This window comes from Papaver somniferum, chromosome 4 (genome assembly GCF_003573695.1).
Source record: "Papaver somniferum cultivar HN1 chromosome 4, ASM357369v1, whole genome shotgun sequence".
In the NCBI taxonomy this organism is placed as follows: domain Eukaryota; kingdom Viridiplantae; phylum Streptophyta; class Magnoliopsida; order Ranunculales; family Papaveraceae; genus Papaver; species Papaver somniferum.
The window spans coordinates 23,630,559-23,647,702 of NC_039361.1; the positions used below are offsets into that span (position 1 = coordinate 23,630,559).

The 17,144-nt window shown below is 37.4% G+C and overlaps 3 protein-coding genes and 1 pseudogene across 3 annotated transcripts; 3 read left to right on the forward strand and 1 right to left on the reverse strand.

Moving 5' to 3' along the window:
* Window positions 1–1,693: 1,693 nt before the first annotated feature.
* Window positions 1,694–5,410, reverse strand: LOC113274948 (potassium transporter 4-like). The gene is made up of 9 exons (XM_026524370.1): window positions 5,353–5,410; window positions 4,901–5,137; window positions 4,570–4,809; window positions 4,423–4,470; window positions 4,051–4,311; window positions 3,759–3,811; window positions 3,548–3,662; window positions 3,155–3,409; window positions 1,694–3,013 (listed from the first exon to the last, which is right to left on the reverse strand). The coding sequence occupies exons 1-9, from the start codon at window positions 5,390–5,392 to the stop codon at window positions 1,935–1,937; spliced, it is 2,328 nt and encodes a 775-aa protein (XP_026380155.1). The 5' UTR covers window positions 5,393–5,410; the 3' UTR covers window positions 1,694–1,934.
* A 1,839-nt stretch (window positions 5,411–7,249) lies between these two features.
* Window positions 7,250–11,737, forward strand: LOC113274949 (probable LRR receptor-like serine/threonine-protein kinase At1g63430). The gene is made up of 13 exons (XM_026524371.1): window positions 7,250–7,583; window positions 7,699–7,837; window positions 8,306–8,377; window positions 8,460–8,603; window positions 8,710–8,859; window positions 9,178–9,294; window positions 9,368–9,432; window positions 9,732–9,980; window positions 10,094–10,299; window positions 10,440–10,572; window positions 10,656–10,813; window positions 10,919–11,134; window positions 11,281–11,737. Exons 1-13 carry the CDS (start codon window positions 7,490–7,492, stop codon window positions 11,524–11,526), a joined length of 1,989 nt encoding a protein of 662 aa, XP_026380156.1. The 5' UTR covers window positions 7,250–7,489; the 3' UTR covers window positions 11,527–11,737.
* A 270-nt stretch (window positions 11,738–12,007) lies between these two features.
* LOC113272181 lies at window positions 12,008–14,804 on the forward strand (annotated as a pseudogene).
* Window positions 14,805–16,440: 1,636 nt separating this feature from the next.
* LOC113272182 lies at window positions 16,441–16,890 on the forward strand. Its single transcript, XM_026522068.1, has one exon. It carries the CDS (start codon window positions 16,441–16,443, stop codon window positions 16,888–16,890), a length of 450 nt encoding a protein of 149 aa, XP_026377853.1.
* Window positions 16,891–17,144: the final 254 nt, after the last annotated feature.

Below are 17,144 nucleotides of genomic sequence, written 5' to 3' on the forward strand. Positions count from 1 at the left end.
TCCGATTAAATTAATCATTAAGGTTCCTTTGTGGATGATCAGAAACATGGATGATAAGACGTATTTATCGTGGCAGAGGATGTCTTGAATGATATAATTTAAAGAAAGATATGTAATAATATTTCCGTTTCTTGCATCTTTACTTTGTTTGCTGAATGGTTTGCATTTGAGTCGTCAGGCAGCATTTCGGAATACAGCAACTGTTGTCGCACTTGAATTTAATCATGCCGTGAAGATAGTGAAGAAAATCAAGCTAGTTGGAGCTCCCTGCAATATCTTCAAGAAAACTGCTTATATCAAGGACATGTTTACATCAAATTTTGAAATTACTAGGTTTGAGGGTGCAGCAGTTTGGACTGCGAGCGGAATTCGGGGGAAAAAAGGTTGGTGTGCTAAAGTAGAAATCTATTACTGTTGACACTCCTATGTTGAATCGTGTAGTCCCAGCCTTTAATGCTGTATTAGGAGCTCCAGTTTTCTCGTGCTTCTAATTGTACCAGGCTGCAAAAGAAGAGCTTGGTAATAGACCGAAAAGGGAGGGAGGTCAAGCTAGAGAAGGGGTTGCTAGATGCACATTTGAGGACAGGATTCCTTAATGACGGCCCTGCAACCGCTTGATTGCTTGAAAATGGTAGCTAAGCTGCAGCGAGAGCATAACCCTCTATTCCCGTTAACGTGGATTCACTCTACAAGGTTGCCTCTTAAAACGGACTCAGAGATGGTTTTAGTTCACTGACTTGAAAATTTTTACTTTTTCATATCTGACTTTTATTTTTTGTGTACAACCAACTGAACCGAAACCAAGAAAGTTCGGTCTGATGGTAACCTCAACAAGCTTTACTTGCATTTGAATCAAAACCCAAGGATCAAATTATTCAGTAGCTTGGAAAGCTGCATGCTGAGTCCAGGCAGCATAAAGTTCGCTTTTGCACTCAGCTCCAGGAGTTGAAAAAGGACAAGGTACGAACTTCTTGACTGATCCAGCTAACTCCCGTATAATTTGGTGAGCTCACAAATTGCAGTCCATGTAGAAATTGTCAATGTCATGCATGCTGCCCGTTGAAATGGAGAATTCTGCAATCGTGTATGATCACAACACAAAACAATTAAATTCAGCTTAATCTCCACCTGTTTGGGTGGTTAGGCTCTTTAGACAAGGAACTAAAGAGCCTTTTGTCTAGCAATCTTGTAGTTGCCTAGTTTCCATTATAGGTAGACAACATTGTTTGTTGATTCTCAAGATTATCTAGTGGATAGATCACTTTGATGACTTGAGCAATGTAGTATGTAGTATGTTATCTAGACGGAGATACAGAAAGGAAGACGAAGTGAAGAAGAGGAAAACTCGTCCAAGTACAGAATCATGACTGAAAAAATAGTAATCAAGCATGTCTGATGAATAATTAATGAAGAATATCTCACGAGCGAACAGATTATCAGCTCGACCATCATCTATTATAGCTGTCTGTAAAGCTTCCAGTGTATTTTGAATTTTTTAGTCTATTTGCACCTGAAGGCCCAATTTAAACTTACTGTGCCCATTCACATCAATGCTTTAGAATCTTTGTGTGATTTGCTTCAATTCTTCTGATCATAGAGGTAGAGTTTTTCTTTTTCATTTTCTTTTTCAAGGAAATCTGAAACCTTCATGGAATTGCTGGCACTGTAATGCCTATTCAAAGTTATTGCTCACTTGTTGGTGGTTTGCTTATACAGTGCCAATCATTCTATGAAAGTTTCAGACAACCCAAAATGTTTAGTGGCTTTTACAGTTATGTTCTAGTCTTCTAGAGGCTTTAGTTACAGAATTACCAATGCGGTGACAGGCAATACCTGAAAACGCATACAAAATTTCTTATGTTTAAACGGTAGTTGAAGAATCTTGCGACTCTTCTAGCTGATATAAACTTTCATCTGAATTATGTATCCTGCAGCTACACATAGTAAATCATTCCTACTTCAATGAGACTCAAGTGAGGGACGTTCAGCGCCACTGAGGCTCCCCTGCAATTCTTATCCAGATACGAATAGCCAATATCAATTACCATCTTCTTTAAAAATGAAGATGACCTTCGAGCCTTTACATAAGTGTTCCCCACTATATACACTATCCCTGCTTCTTTCGCTTGTATCAAGTCCGTCAGTTCTTCCCTCACACAAGAGTCCATAGCTGAACTTTGTGGTAACTGGAGTCTCACTCTCCTTCTGATACATGGGTTCTCCTCCTCATACACAGACCGCAAGCTTTGAAAGGTCGAGGATTCGCTGCTTTGGATGGAAGCATTTACCTCTAACTCTAATTGCTCAGTAACTATTAAAGATTCGACAGACCTGATGCTTATAACCGCCGTCCTTCCACCTGAAGATGGAGACCCAGAGCTCGAGAACTGGGATACATCTGCTGCTTCCATCTGGATGAATTCTGCAATGCTATGTATGATCTGGTTCTCAAAGTCACTGTCGTCCCGCTGGATGTCCTTGTATCCATACCTTACAATGCAGCGGTACACTCTGTAAGATTTAGGGCCGAGCCGCCCAATGAGGAACCTTTCTTCGGGTGATACGTAGGGAACTGGAACTGATTTCACACAAACAAACACTAAGACCTTGTGGAACGCAGGGAAATTAGTTACAAAATGAGAAAAGACTGCTGGAATCCCTGTTGTCAGTTCTGAGTAGATGAGGCCTATCCCAGGCACTCTGGCAATCCCAAGGCTGGGACTGAGGGTGAGTAGCCATTTCAAGGAGGCCTTGTTATGAAGATCAAAGTTGTACTTCTCGCGAGTGCCATAGTGCCAAGTGTACATGATTCCCATAAAAATCAAAGCAAGAACTAGGGGAAGCCAACCTCCATGAGGAACAGTAGTGACTGAAGAGGATAAGTAAATCCCCTCGATGGATCCAAATAAAAGAAGAAAAGCGGCAGCAGTAGGTATATTTTTCTGCCATACGAAGACAATGACTAGCGCCATCAGCCAAGTTGAGATAAACATAACAGTTATGCAAGCAATGCCTGGAAAAGAATAAGAAAGAGGGATCAGCTGGGACCGTGAGTGACAAAGAACCTATATAATTAATGACTATAAGAGAGTTGAATCCTGCTATACTAAGCCAGCTGCTTTGGCTGGTACGTGTAATCCAACAATAGACTTACCATAAGCAATTCCAATCGAGGTTGTGTCTCGGAATCCAACTGTCACAGCAAGACAAAGTATCATGAGGATCCAATTTATTTCTGGAATATAGATCTGTCCAAACATGTGTCTTGAGGTGTGAACAATTTTAACTCTTGGAAAGCAACCGAGGGCATTGCATTGTTTGATTATAGAGAAGGTAGCTGTGATGACCGCTTGACTCCCAACAATGGCTGCTAAGGTCGCTATTCCAAAGACTGGCCAAAATAAAGTTTCTGTTGGAAATTTAAAGATGGAAGTCAGACAAAACTGAGGTTTGTGGTCACAGGTCACATATGAAATTAGTCAATTACGGGTAATATCAAGGGATACCGAAGGAAAAGGAACACACATCCATGTGCAAGACAACTCACTTGGTACCGAGTCATAGAAACTTGTCGGAATAGAAGAGAGATTTTTAGAGAGGAAAGCAGCTTGCCCCATGTATTGCACTACCAAACATGGGTAAACCACAAATGCAAAAGCAAGCTACAAAACAGCAATATATCCCACAGAGCTGTTATTTACGTCTAGTTATGTGTTAAAATGTCACTGTGCATATAACTAAGCCAGTCAAGATTTTACCCTTATTGACAAAGCAGTAAAATGTCCAAGATTTGCAAACATAGCTTCAGTACCTGCGAGAACCAGAAAGGCTTTAGTAGTCTTATAGAATCTAGAAAAAAAAAGAAAAAGGTGAGGATGACTTTGTTTAGTTTTTAAATCCAAATTCTAAACTTATAATAACCAATTGACCACCATCTTTTAATAAATAAACTGATTGGTTTAATAAATAAACTGATTGGTTCTGCAAATTCATGTCCACAAGAAAACCTAGTGCTTGAACCATCCCACACTCTATGTTGGCCTGACGTACCTGTAATGGAAAGAAGAATTCCTGCAAGGGCAATCCAACCATCTCTACCCGTCTCTCTAAAGAACCTGATGATATAGTGTGGAGACATTGCAACCACAATCTTAGGATTCCAATATACTGTGTTATACAGTCCGATGGCAAAAAGTGACATCAACCAAATGATAACAATGGGTGCGAACAGAAAAGCAACCCAGTGGGTGCCAAAACGTTGCAGCGCAAAGAGCCCCACCAATATACCACACGCAATAAGATTTACCTCAGCTGGAGAAATTCAACATCTCACAAAATGAAGAAAGCCGGTGCAGAGTGAATCCATGGTCGAACAACCAGGATTTTAAAGTCAATATTGAAAGGTCTAACGCTTCTACTTACCTTCAGTTAGTTTCACTTGAGTAGCTAGTCCAGAGACAGATGAGAGAACTGAAATTGGCAAACAAGCCCATGCTTAAGAGTCAGAAATGTCAGACATGCTGGATTAAGAAGATAAACCAAATTCAGGATCTCAAACAATAAAATTACCTGAAATTGCTGGAGTAAGAATGCCATCTCCAATAACCATACACGCGCCACATAATACCACAATCAGTAGTGCTGTTCTATATCTTTCATGCTTCTCAAGGAACTTTTTCAACCGAGAGGATACTGCTAACTGTGTTGAGGGACCATATGCGGATAACTCCTCATCAGCTGGCTGTCGGTTTGGAAGTAGACTAAATTTGACATGCCTGCAGAGCAATGAGTAAAGCGCAAATGTTCCACCTGAGCATTTTCACAAGTACGTATCAGACCCTACCTCACACTATCAATAAGTCAATTACCAATTGAATAAACAATCTGTGCCACTTCGCACCTTCACCACTGTCATCCGCACTCAAAACGATTAAGACATACTTAGCCAAAGGTATCAATGTAAGCGTCCAGAAAATCAATGAGAATGCACCGAAAATCGCTTCTTCGTTTTGATGATCTTGCAATCTCCCAACGAAAGTGCTTGTATAGACATATAACGGGGACGTAAGTCTCCATAAACTACACCAAAACTTTGATACACCAATAATAAGTTTCTTGATAAGTTCCTCTTTGATAACTGCAACCAGCCAACAAAAAATGTTGATTATGAAGTTGCCGAACACTAGAAGTACAGAAATCTTGATTAACTAATTGCAGATTAGGAGATAATCAAATCAAAATTTTCAGCACAAGAACTTCTAAATCTAGTGCTAAGTAAGTAAATCTAGTGCAAAATATTAAACACGGAAATGAAATCAAGCAAATGGAAGTTGGAAATGCAAGAAAGTAGACCACTGGGAGGAGGACTTGATATCCCAGCTTCTGACTCCATTACCAATGCTACTGCCGAAATTGACCTACTACCAAAGAAATCAGATATGTGTTTCTTTGTTTATAGTATTAAACTAATCAAATGGACATGTGCCGCAAAAAACTCCATGGAATTAATTACTAGATTACAGTCATTATTAATCTACCATTTATATGTTCAGAGGGAGATACATTTGACAGAGATTTCATAGTCTCCTCTCGTGCATATACATTATTTTTTAATTCTTGCTTAAAAAAACTTCGCAAGGTTGGTTGCCATATTCGTATTGGGCATGGAGATTGCCTTTTGTAGTGGGGTTACCATATTTCTTGAAGGGAGACTGATGGATATAGGCGTGATAGCAACTATACAGTCGCACCATGAACTGCAGTTGTTTCTTACTCTGACTGACACATTTGCACCTCGATGCCCAGAATTTAAAATTAATGGACCCATTCACGTCGATGCTTTAGAAAAAAGTCTTACGTGTGGTTTTCTGATCAAAAAGGTGAGTTTTTCTTTTTCATTTTTTTTTTTTAAAGGCACATAGAATGCAAGACTGCTAATGGGGTACCATATTACTTGGGATGTACCAATATACATATAGGACAAAAAACTAATTGCCTTTGGATCGGTATATCCCCAAATAAAATGGTACCCCATTAGCGGTCTCGATAGAATGGGTGGCACTAAAGTTACTGTATGTAAGAATTAAGATATACATATCTTTCGGTTGTTGGTGGGGGTATTCATTATCTGTTTTGCTTATACTCTACTCTACATTTTTAACTATACCTTATTCTTTCTTCATTATTGTATACATGAATGCCATTGTAATTTGTAAGAAACTGGTTCATATTATATCATTGTTATTATTATGTTTGATCGATAAAGAAATAAGTTCCGACAAGTTTCAAATTCAGGTCATTTATTTCATTACCCGGAGATTTATGTCAAAGTCTACGAGAAAAAAGTGATATCGAAAAACACGAACCCAGAAACAATTTACCATCAAATTTAAAATATTTTGGTGGGCAAGTTCTCATCCTTAATCTCCATTTTTCGTGAAATAGTTTCAAAATGTATGAAAACTTAAAAGAAAAAAAAGACACGATGCTTGATAAACCTTGCAAATTGCTAGTATATTATTTTTAAAAGACTTAGTAGATTCATATTAAGCCGCCTATGGATTTTCTGTTCCGTTCAGAGATGATTATAATGTCTACGCAGAGGCGTGCATCAAAATGTGCATGCACCCTATCCGGGACTGCAGTCAAAATTCACCTTCTCCATAATTTTCCTTTGGATTGCATCGGTGACATGTGATGTGAATATGCATTTTGTACGGGGTGATGGTTAAATTGAGGTGGAAGTAAATATTTTTAAAAAACTTGGTCGAACTATAATTTTTATTATCCAGTTGTAACGTGCCTGAGAAATTTAATGCGGCATAAAAATAGGACCACAGCACCATATCTGCACTGATTATTCTAAGTTTTACAGCCGTACATTACAAACAACACCACCAACCATCCAACTAACACTTTTCATCAATAAACACTCAATCAGACAATCATCATACTCTCTATCAATCACAACCGTACAATCAACATTCCCCATCCAAATTCCAATACGCCAAATTACACTGTATCATTACTCCCCAACTAATCATCTTCGCTAATTAGCAGCCATTATTTACTTAATAACACAAAGATTTACTGTAATCTTAATTAATTTTTCTTAAACCCCCAAACATTGATTTTCAGTGCAAAAAGAAATTCCACTTTGCTTTTTTTTGTTTTCTTTTTCTTTTTTCTGTCTCTGTCACTGAATTTTATCTTTTCTTTTTGTTTTTGAAAAATCTTGGCATTTTAATACCCTAACAACCTCGCTTTGGACTCAAGTCTTGGGTCTCAACACACTTTCATTCATTTAACTTCATTAGCTTCACTTCATTGAATGAGTTTTCATCGACATTTGTTTGTTTGTTTCAAAGAAGAAATTTGGTAGTATGGGTTTGGTTTAATTCTTTATTTTCTTGAAACCCTTTGTTTCTTTTATTGAGTTTTTCGGTAGAGTTGTGAGGAGGTGATTCTTTGTAATGTGTGTTGAGGGAAAATGATGAGAAGAGTAGTTGGTGTGTTGCAGATTTTTTTGGTTATTTTTGGTGTGGTTTTTGTGGGTTCTGGTGATTGTTTTTCATCTGATGAAAGTAAGTTCTCTTACTGTTTAATTTTACCATTTCTTGATTTTTTTTTTGGATTTTTGGGTCTTGATTGTTGCTGAGATTGAAGATTTTCTAACTGGGTTTCATTGGGTTTGTGTAGTTTTAGCTCTGAGAGCTTTCAGGGAAGCTATAATTGAAGACCCTTCCATGGTTTTATCAAATTGGAATTTTCTGAATGGAGATCCTTGTAATTGGTCTGGCATTAGCTGTTCTCAGACACATGATCATGTTATCTCTTTGTAAGTTGAGGTTATTTTTTGATTTTTCTGAATTTCAATGTTTTTGCCAATTTTGGTATGAATGTAGCAACCTAATTTTGGGTTAGTTTGGTTGAAGTAGAAATTTGTTGAAATGTAGTCGAAAGATTTGGAGAAGTTCAATAATGTGGGTGTTAGAGGTATTTAATAGTCTAGATTATGTTTCAGAATAGATATCGGTATGCAGATTAATCTAAGTGTAGCATTTAGTATATCATTTAAGGTCCAAATTTGTAGTTAGTTTCATTGGTGCAGAAAATTTCCTGTAATGTAGTCGATATGTTTTACGAAGTGTTATAACTTGTGTGTTTGAGGAAAATATACTCAAGAGTATGTTTATAGATATGAGTATGCCATATCCCATATGCAATGTGTACAATGTTTATGTTGAAGCTGGTATTGATCATTATTGGAGTATAACCATCTTTCTCTATGGATGTGCTTTTGCAGAAATCTATCTAATTTGTCCTTGAACGGATTTCTTAACCCGGCGTTGGGTAAATTGGCCTACTTGCAAAAGCTGTATGTATTCATTCACCACATAATAATTTTGTATGCAAAAATTTATGGTTTCTCATGTTCTCATATACGATTATGTTTGCAGAGTTTTGCACAAAAATAATCTCCTTGGAATTATACCCAAAGAAATTGGCATGTTGAAGAATCTAATGGTTTTGGATTTGGGGATGAATCGACTGTCAGGGCCTATTCCTCGTGAGATTGGGAATTTGGTCAAAATTACGAAAATGTGGGTTGTCTTTAGTAATAAATATAAATATATACTCTTTAAATGGTTTTCATTTGGTTTATTCTGTTTGCGTTTCTCTAACTTCAGTAATTTACTACTTTTGAAGAAACCTTCAATCTAATGGACTGATTGGACATTTGCCCCTTGAACTTGGCAAGTTGGGGAACCTCGTTGAGCTGCGGGTGGATAGAAATAAGCTTCAAGGAAATGTTCCCGGCAGCAGTGGTCCAGCCTTTACATCTAAACAGCATGGACTGTAAGCAACATTTCTTGCATTCTAGTTACATTATTCTGTTAGTTTGCGACTTTTTCATCTCTTCTGAAATAGTTGCTCATGTGATACCTAAGTCGAAGTATGAGGAAGTGCTGAATTTTAGTAGTATTACATTTTTCAGTAAAAGGATAGACATTTTGATAAATCAAACTTGCATTAGTACATTCAGAAAAGCTTGATATTCATGTAGTTAGCTGCTAGCTTCTAATGAACTTGTTACAGCCCAAACTAGACAGTGTGGGAAACATTTCAATGAATATGTGTCTGAAACACATACCCTTCTGTTTACTGCTGCTTTAGGTATGCTTCTCGTGGAAGCGCCTCTGGCTTTTGCCGTTCGACTCAGTTAAAAAGTGTTGATTTGTCATACAACTTCTTTGTCGGGAAAATACCACAATGCCTTGCGCATCTCCCAGGGTACCTACCTCATCTTTCTACGTCTCCATTTTTTCTGAGACTACCTTCTTATACTTATGCTTTCATTCTTTAGATCAAGTTTTCAAGGGAACTGCTTCCAAGACAAAAATTACAAACAGCGCCATGCTTCACAGTGCGGTATGTCTTTCAGAGCTTTTTCTTGTATGAATCTGTGGTTGGCGACCGAGCAAGCTGAATCAGCTTATATACATGTCAACCTTGAATCATATGATGCAGCGTTCTGTATTGATTTGAAATTTTGAAATGAAAACTGAACCTTCAGCTGTTGAACTCCCAGCTACCGCAAAATGTATTTGGTCAGGCTGTCTGAATGCTTAATTTGAAAGATTGTGGTTCTTACTCATTCTAGATACTGATTACAGTCGTAGCAAGTCATAATATAGTATTATCATACTTAAGTAATCTGTACATCTCAGGTGCTTCTCATCCTGCTGGAAGCCACGCAGCCAACGTGGGCAACCAGGATCCCAAAGAAGGATCTAAGCAGCAGAGAAAATCCCAACCTGCATGGCTTCTGCCTGTGGAAATAGTAACTGGAATCCTTGCAGCTATCATCTTACTCTGTGCTGTTCTAGCAGCTGTTAAAAAATGTAAAGGGAAATGTCATGTCCGAATCCCTTGGAAGAAAGTGAGAAATGGGAACGAACAAATTTATATGTACATAGGTTCGTCTGACAACATAAAAACTAGTTTCTTATGTAATTTTGAGTTTTGATCAAGCTTTGTGTAAAATGACAATAACCTTCGTAATTCTGACTTCATTGTTGTTGGGTAATAGAATCTGATATGCTGAAGGATGTGACGAAGTTGAGTAAACAAGAGCTGGAAGTAGCTTGTGAAGATTTCAGCAACATTATTGGCTCTAGTCCAGACACTCTAATCTACAAAGGCAACTTGAAAGATGGTTCTGAAGTTGCTGTGATTTCCTTATGTGCCAAGGAAGACTTATGGACATGTTACCTTGAGGTTTATTTCCAGAGAGAGGTAGTTTAACTTCTTTCTGTCTTAACACATAAGTCAAACACTTGCTATTGCAGTATTAGAATCTGTCGTAAAATATGAACGAACAAAAGAAATGAATTAGAAAAACTTCTTAGATTCTAATTCGTAATTAAATGTTTCAGGTTGCTGACCTGGCAAGATTAAATCATGAAAATACTGGAAAACTATTTGGGTACTGCAGAGAAAGCAATCCATTTTCGAGGATGCTCGTGTTTGAATATGCATCTAATGGAACACTTTATGAGTACCTCCACTGTAAGTCACTGTTTTCTTCTTCTTCTTTGTAAAAAAATCATCATGTTTAAGGGACATTGTACTAAGATAGCTGTTTTCTTTAGTCGGTGAAGGATGTCAGTTATCTTGGAGAAGACGGATGAATATCATTGTAGGCATTGCTCGTGGTCTGAGATATTTGCATACTGAACTTGATCCTCCATTTGCTATGTCTGAATTAAATTCTAGTGCAGTCTATCTTACTGAAAACTTTTCTCCCAAGGTATGCTCAAGACTACTCACCAAGAGTTCGTATATATGGAAATTTGTTTTCCAAGTTTTGAATCATGTTCTGTATCTGAATCCATGATCAACTTCCTTTCCTCAGCTGGTTGATTTCGAAATCTGGAATTCAATACTTGCGAGGTTGGAAAAGAAGTCTGGATCCAGTGGCAGCGAAGCTGCTCTTTGTGGGTTTACTGAATCTTTAGAGACATTCCGTCAAGATGTCCATGACAACATTTATGGTTTCGGAGTACTTTTACTGGAAATTATTAGTGGAAGACCCACATATTGCAAAAACAGAGGTCACTTGGTAGATTGGGTAAGATCTAAAAAACCATATACAATTTACATGCATGGTTTCATGTGTTTTCATCATCCTCATTATGCAATCAATTTGCTTCGAATTCCATATCCATCTTAGCAACTTTCGATACTAAAGTTTCCCTTTCGCTCTTTTTGCTGCAGGCTAAAGAATATTTGGAACTTCCCGAAGTAATGTCTTATTTGGCAGACCCCGAATTGCGGCATTTCAAACATGATGACATTAAAGTCATATGCGAGGTGGTTAACCTTTGCATCCATTCTGATCCCAGCAAGCGGCCGTCAATGCAAGTATTGTGCCCCATGTTGGAAAATCTAATCGAGACATCAATAACTTCTGACCTTTCTGATTCTTCTTTGTTATGGGCCGAGCTTGCAATATCTACATAATCAGGTCAATTCTACCACACTGTAAATCCGTAGACACATTTGTAAAACTTTTTTTCCCCCTCATTTTTTTCATCTTGTTAAATATGTAGTGTGATTCAATGAACTTAGTCTCTTGCTGAAACAAAGATAAAACTTCATAAATTGAAAATATGATAATCTTCTATGTAAAATTTTTGAAACGCTGATATTGAATGAGAATATTTTACATCGATTTGCTGTTTCTTTTTTTTGTTGTTGCATTTCTGTCCAACTGAAGTTGTTAAAGGTGTCAAAGTCATTGATGAGTCATTGCTGATTGACATAGACATCATCTTTGACTTTAGAATGTGAATAGGGAAATTTCAGTTGTTTAAGTTTTAGTCTCAACTCTTCTTATCAGAATATGTCTAATTGTTTATTGTTAGTATTATTTCATTGATTGGTTATATATAATGTTGTTTATCTTTGAAGCTCCTTTATCAGCAAAATTTATTCATTAACCATGAAGTTAAGATCTGCAATGTTCATCATTTTCATTTCTGGGTGTCTCTTGCCAACGCAAAACATCGTGGTCAGTTTGGTAGGTGCTGTTTGCAGTGATAGAGAAACTAAAGCTCTCTTAAACTTCAAACAAGACTTGGTAGATTCTTCAGATTTTCTCTCTGATTGGGTTAGTAAAGATTGTTGCAAATGGAATGGAGTAGTTTGCAATACAAAAACTGAAAATACTAGTGTTGTTCAGCTCAACGTGCAAGGATTTGGCTTAGATGGTATGTTAAACCCTTCACTGGTACAGTTAGAGAATTTGAATTATTTAGATTTAAGTTCAAATACTTTTTCTGAAACCTCGTTACCATCTTTCTTGGGTTCATTACGTAATTTGAGATACCTTAATCTGTCTAGAAGTTTTGATAGTGTCGAAAATATTCATTGGCTTTCTAATCTTTCTTCTTTGCAATATCTTGATATGTCCTATATTGACTTAGAAAATGCATCATCTAATTGGTTTCACGCAGTTACTATGATTCCATCTTTATTAGAACTACATCTACGCTACTGTAACCTGTATCCAAACTTTCCTTCTATTTCATACTCAAATCTCACTTCTCTTAAAGTTCTTGATCTTAGTTACACTGGTCTCAATTCAACCTTGCCTGAATGGTTCTATAATCTCACAAGTCTTGAGAAGCTTGATATTCATTACAATAGTTTTCGAGGAACACTTTCAGAAGCTATTGGTAACCTTGTCAATCTCACTAACCTTGATATCTCATCCAATGACTTCGAGGGAGAAATACCAGCAACCTTAGGAAATCTTTGCAATTTGCAGTCATTAGACTTGTCAGATAACTACTTTAAGGGAGAAATATATTTTTTAGAAAATCTGTCCAGTTGCACAGGGAGTAGCTTGAGGTCGTTAAGTTTGAATGGTAATCAATTTTCAGGTCCATTGCCTGATCAGTTAGGGAGTTTCAAAAATCTTGAGTACCTTTCTTTTATGAGTAATTCATTTTCTGGTCTGATTCCGTCTTCATTAGGTGAACTATCATCGTTGAAGGTGCTAAATGGTTTTTTCAATAAGTTGAATGGTTCTGTACCCGAGAGTTTTGGACATCTTTCGAAATTGAGAATTTTGAGACTTGCCTTTAATGCTCTAGAAGGCATAATAAGTGAAGCTCATTTTGCAAATCTCACGAGTCTGCAAGAACTAGAATTGCATTCTCTAGTTTTTAAGTTGAAACCTGACTGGATTCCTCCATTTCAACTTCAGGTTGCAAACTTGCAAGCTTGTCAACTAGGACCTCAATTCCCTAAATGGTTACAAACACAAAAAAAACATTAATATAATTGATATATCTAATGCAGGAATTTCAGATACGGTTGTTCCTACTTGGTTTTGGAATATGTCTACTCAGTTCAGTTTCTTAAATTTATCTAACAATCAGATTCATGGACAAGTACCGAAAATTTGGATACAGGTTAAATTTGTTGAATTTGTTAAATTTGTTGTTTCCTGACGATGAGTCAGGGGGACTAGTTTACTTGAATTCGAACCGTTTCGTGGGTAAGTTACCGAAAATATCACCTTATGTGGGAGAACTGGATCTTTCTGACAACTCATTCAATGGATCGATTTCTGCTTTGCTATGCAATCCATTAGGCAAAATGAATACTCGAATTCTTGATCTCTCGGGAAACCAATTATCTGGAGAAATTCCAGATTGTTGGTCTGACCGGTGGAATCTGGAATCAATAAGTTTGGCAAGAAACTACCTTACAGGAGAGATTCCAGCATCTATCGGTTCTATAAGCACCCTTCGATCACTGCATTTGCGAAATAATTCTCTTTCAGGAGAATTACCTTCAGCATTACTCAAGTGTAGGGAACTGAGAGTGATTGATACTAGTGAGAATGAGTTCACTGGGAACATACCAAAATGGATTGGGGACTATTTATTTCTCCTTATCCTTCGTTTACGCTTCAATAAATTTTATGGTGTTATTCCTCAACAACTCTGTCACCAAGATTCAATTCAAGTTTTGGACTTAGCTCATAACAATCTATCAGGTTCAATTCCAAGATGTTTCAACAATTTTACTGCAATGGCAACATTGCAGAAGGATGGTGACTCCATATCGTATTCCATATATCTTTCGGGTTATAAAGAAATTGCATCATTGGTGACAAAAGGAAGAGAGTTTGAATATAGCAACACTCTTACACTTCTTACAATTATGGACCTCTCTGACAACAGTTTATCAGGTGACATTCCTGGAGAACTAACAAATTTGATCGGTTTACGCTCTTTGAATTTATCGCGTAACCATTTAACAGGAAGAATTCCAAACAAGATTGGCAACATGAGTATATTGGAATCTCTTGATTTATCAAGAAACCAACTTTCAGGTTCTATTCCTCAAAGTATAGTAAACGTAACATTTTAAGTCACTTGAACCTGTCTTATAACAACTTGTCGGGGAAAATTCCATTGGGTACTCAACTTCTAAGTTTACCTAACTCAAGTTTTATTGGTAATGAAAGACTTTGTGGTGCTCCACTCAATAACTGCAATGTTGGAAATATCGAAGAAAAACAAGCACAAGGAGGTAATGATACAGAAGATTATAAAGAAGAATGGTTTGAAATGAAGTGGTTTTATATTAGCTTAGCATTGGGTTTTGTTATGGGTTCTTGGGGATTTTGTGGTGTTCTAATTGCCAACCAATCATGGAGATTAGCTTATTTTAAGTTCATTGATGTTGTAGTAGCTCTAAACCAAGATAATGAAAAAATTTAGACCTTGTAAAAACCACCATCTACAGACATAAAGACTCATGAACTAAAGGGAAAATTTTGTGATGTTGATACTCTTTTCTTTTGACGGGTTTGAAAGGAAATCAGCAGCTCTCCAACTCCATCTTCATCAAAGTAATCATTTGGTTATTGGAGCTCCTCCAATCCAATAGAGCTGCTGATTATCTTTCAAAGCGCTGCAAAAGAAATATCAACACTACAAACCAAATGACCAAGAGCATCGTTACCAAGTGCGCACGCTCGTCCCCTAACATGAATCGTGATGATCTAACAAGGAGCGCCTAAAGTATCAACATCTGAGTGAGAAGGGAAAACCCAAAAGTTTTCAATAACATATTAACATAACATTTTTTTAATTATATCATCATCTTCTTGATTTTAGCGTGACGGAAAGATGCTTTAGTGGTACATGCAGCACCTGAATGTTATATTGATTGAAAATGAAATCAACTCATGGTTGGATGCGGCATATATAGAGGTGGGTACAAGCACGCGCGTCTGCTTAGAGCAAGTCTTATGGTGGAATCCATCATATTCCAAGTGTGGAAAAACCATGAAATGTCAAGTCTAATGACTTCCAAATTGGTGTTTTCCATGAAAAATCCAAACAGTGTTCCATGGTTTCGTGTAATGGTCCGTGGAATCCATGGTAGAGCTAATCAGATTAGCGCAAAACGTTATTCAGAATAGCGCACTAGAAGACGAAAAACGCTAATCAGAATAGCGCCCAACGCAAGTCAGAATAGCACAAAACGCTATTCAGAATAGCGCTTTTTTTTTATCCGTAGGTTTAAAAGAGCCATTGGAAATCTAATGGCTGAGAAAAAAGCGCTAATCTTAATAGCGTTTTGTGTTATTCTGAATAGCGTTTTTTTAGCGCTATTCTGATTAGCGCTCAACGCTATTAATATTAGCGTTTTTGTTTTTCCACCACTACACTTGCGTTTTCATCCACAATCCCAAATGTTGAGGTGGCGTACAAGATGGAAGATGGAACTCTTCCATCATAAGACTTGCTCTTAGGCTATAGAGCGTCCATTTGTGGCGCTCCTTGGTTCCATAAAAATCCCTGCTTAAGCTTATCATGCATTACCACCTTCGTGCGTGAGAGAGAGAGAGGGGACCGGACAGGCCCGCGAAAAACAAAACATGCGGAAGCTAACATGGGCTTTGTTCCATTGCTCTATGTTACAGTTTCACAAGGAAATGTTTTATGCCCTCTATGTCAAGAAGCTCCAGAGACTACCACTCACTTGTTGCTCCATTGCTCCTTTTTTGGATCCATCTGGTTTGCCTGTCAACCTAACTCGATGCATTGAATCAGTATGTGCCAAAATATTGCTCAATGGATCACTCAATGCCTTCAAGCTTCTAGTCCCAAACAGCACACACAAGTATACTTCCAAACTTATCTTATGTGGATGATATGGAAAACTCGATGTGATGTTGTCTTCCGCAATCTCAGAGCTTCCCCAACAATAATAGTTCATGCGTTACACCAATTTTGCTCAAGGAACCACCTATCTCATATACAATATCCAACCACATTATCATCCCAACTATCACCACGTTGGATTCCTCCCCCTACCGGTTTTTTGAAATTTAACATTGATGCATCTATGTCACGTAATCAATCTATTGCGGGTATTGGAATACTAATAAGAGATTATGCAGGAAAATTTATCGCGGGGATGGGATGCTTGCAACCAGCGAGAAGTGTAGCTCAAGCTGAACTATGGGGTATACTTCATGCTCTCCAATGGGCATATCAACTCAATCATAAAAAAGTAGTGTTTGAAGGTGATAATAAAAGTTTAGTGGAACTACTTCAAGGATCTCAGATGCATCCTCACTGGATGGATGTTGGTCTTCTTAGTCGTTGTCAGTCACTGTTGTCAAGTTGTAGTACTTGGTCTTGTGCTTTTGTCCGAAAGATATGTAATCACGTAGCTGATATTCTAGCCAAACATGTAAGAATAAATAACCTTGCTAGAATACGGTGGACTAAACCTCCACTTCAGATCCACTCAGCCTTAGCAACTGATGTAGGAATGTATCAAGTTTCTTAATCTAATGAAAAACTTCTTTCTGTCAAAAAAAAAAAATGGGCTTTATAGTTTGAACTGAATTTACTACACGTCATAACATTGATGTTGTTCTTCTTAAAATCCCTATGATGTTGTTCTCGCGAAAGACGATTTTTTGAAGCTTCCTTATTGCCAAGCCTCGGTCCCTGCTTCTACTTGGATATCGTTTTCCATGTACTCAGAGTAGTTGAACCTCCTTATGTTGTTCTTTGGGATGCGTCTTTCGTTGCTTTTCC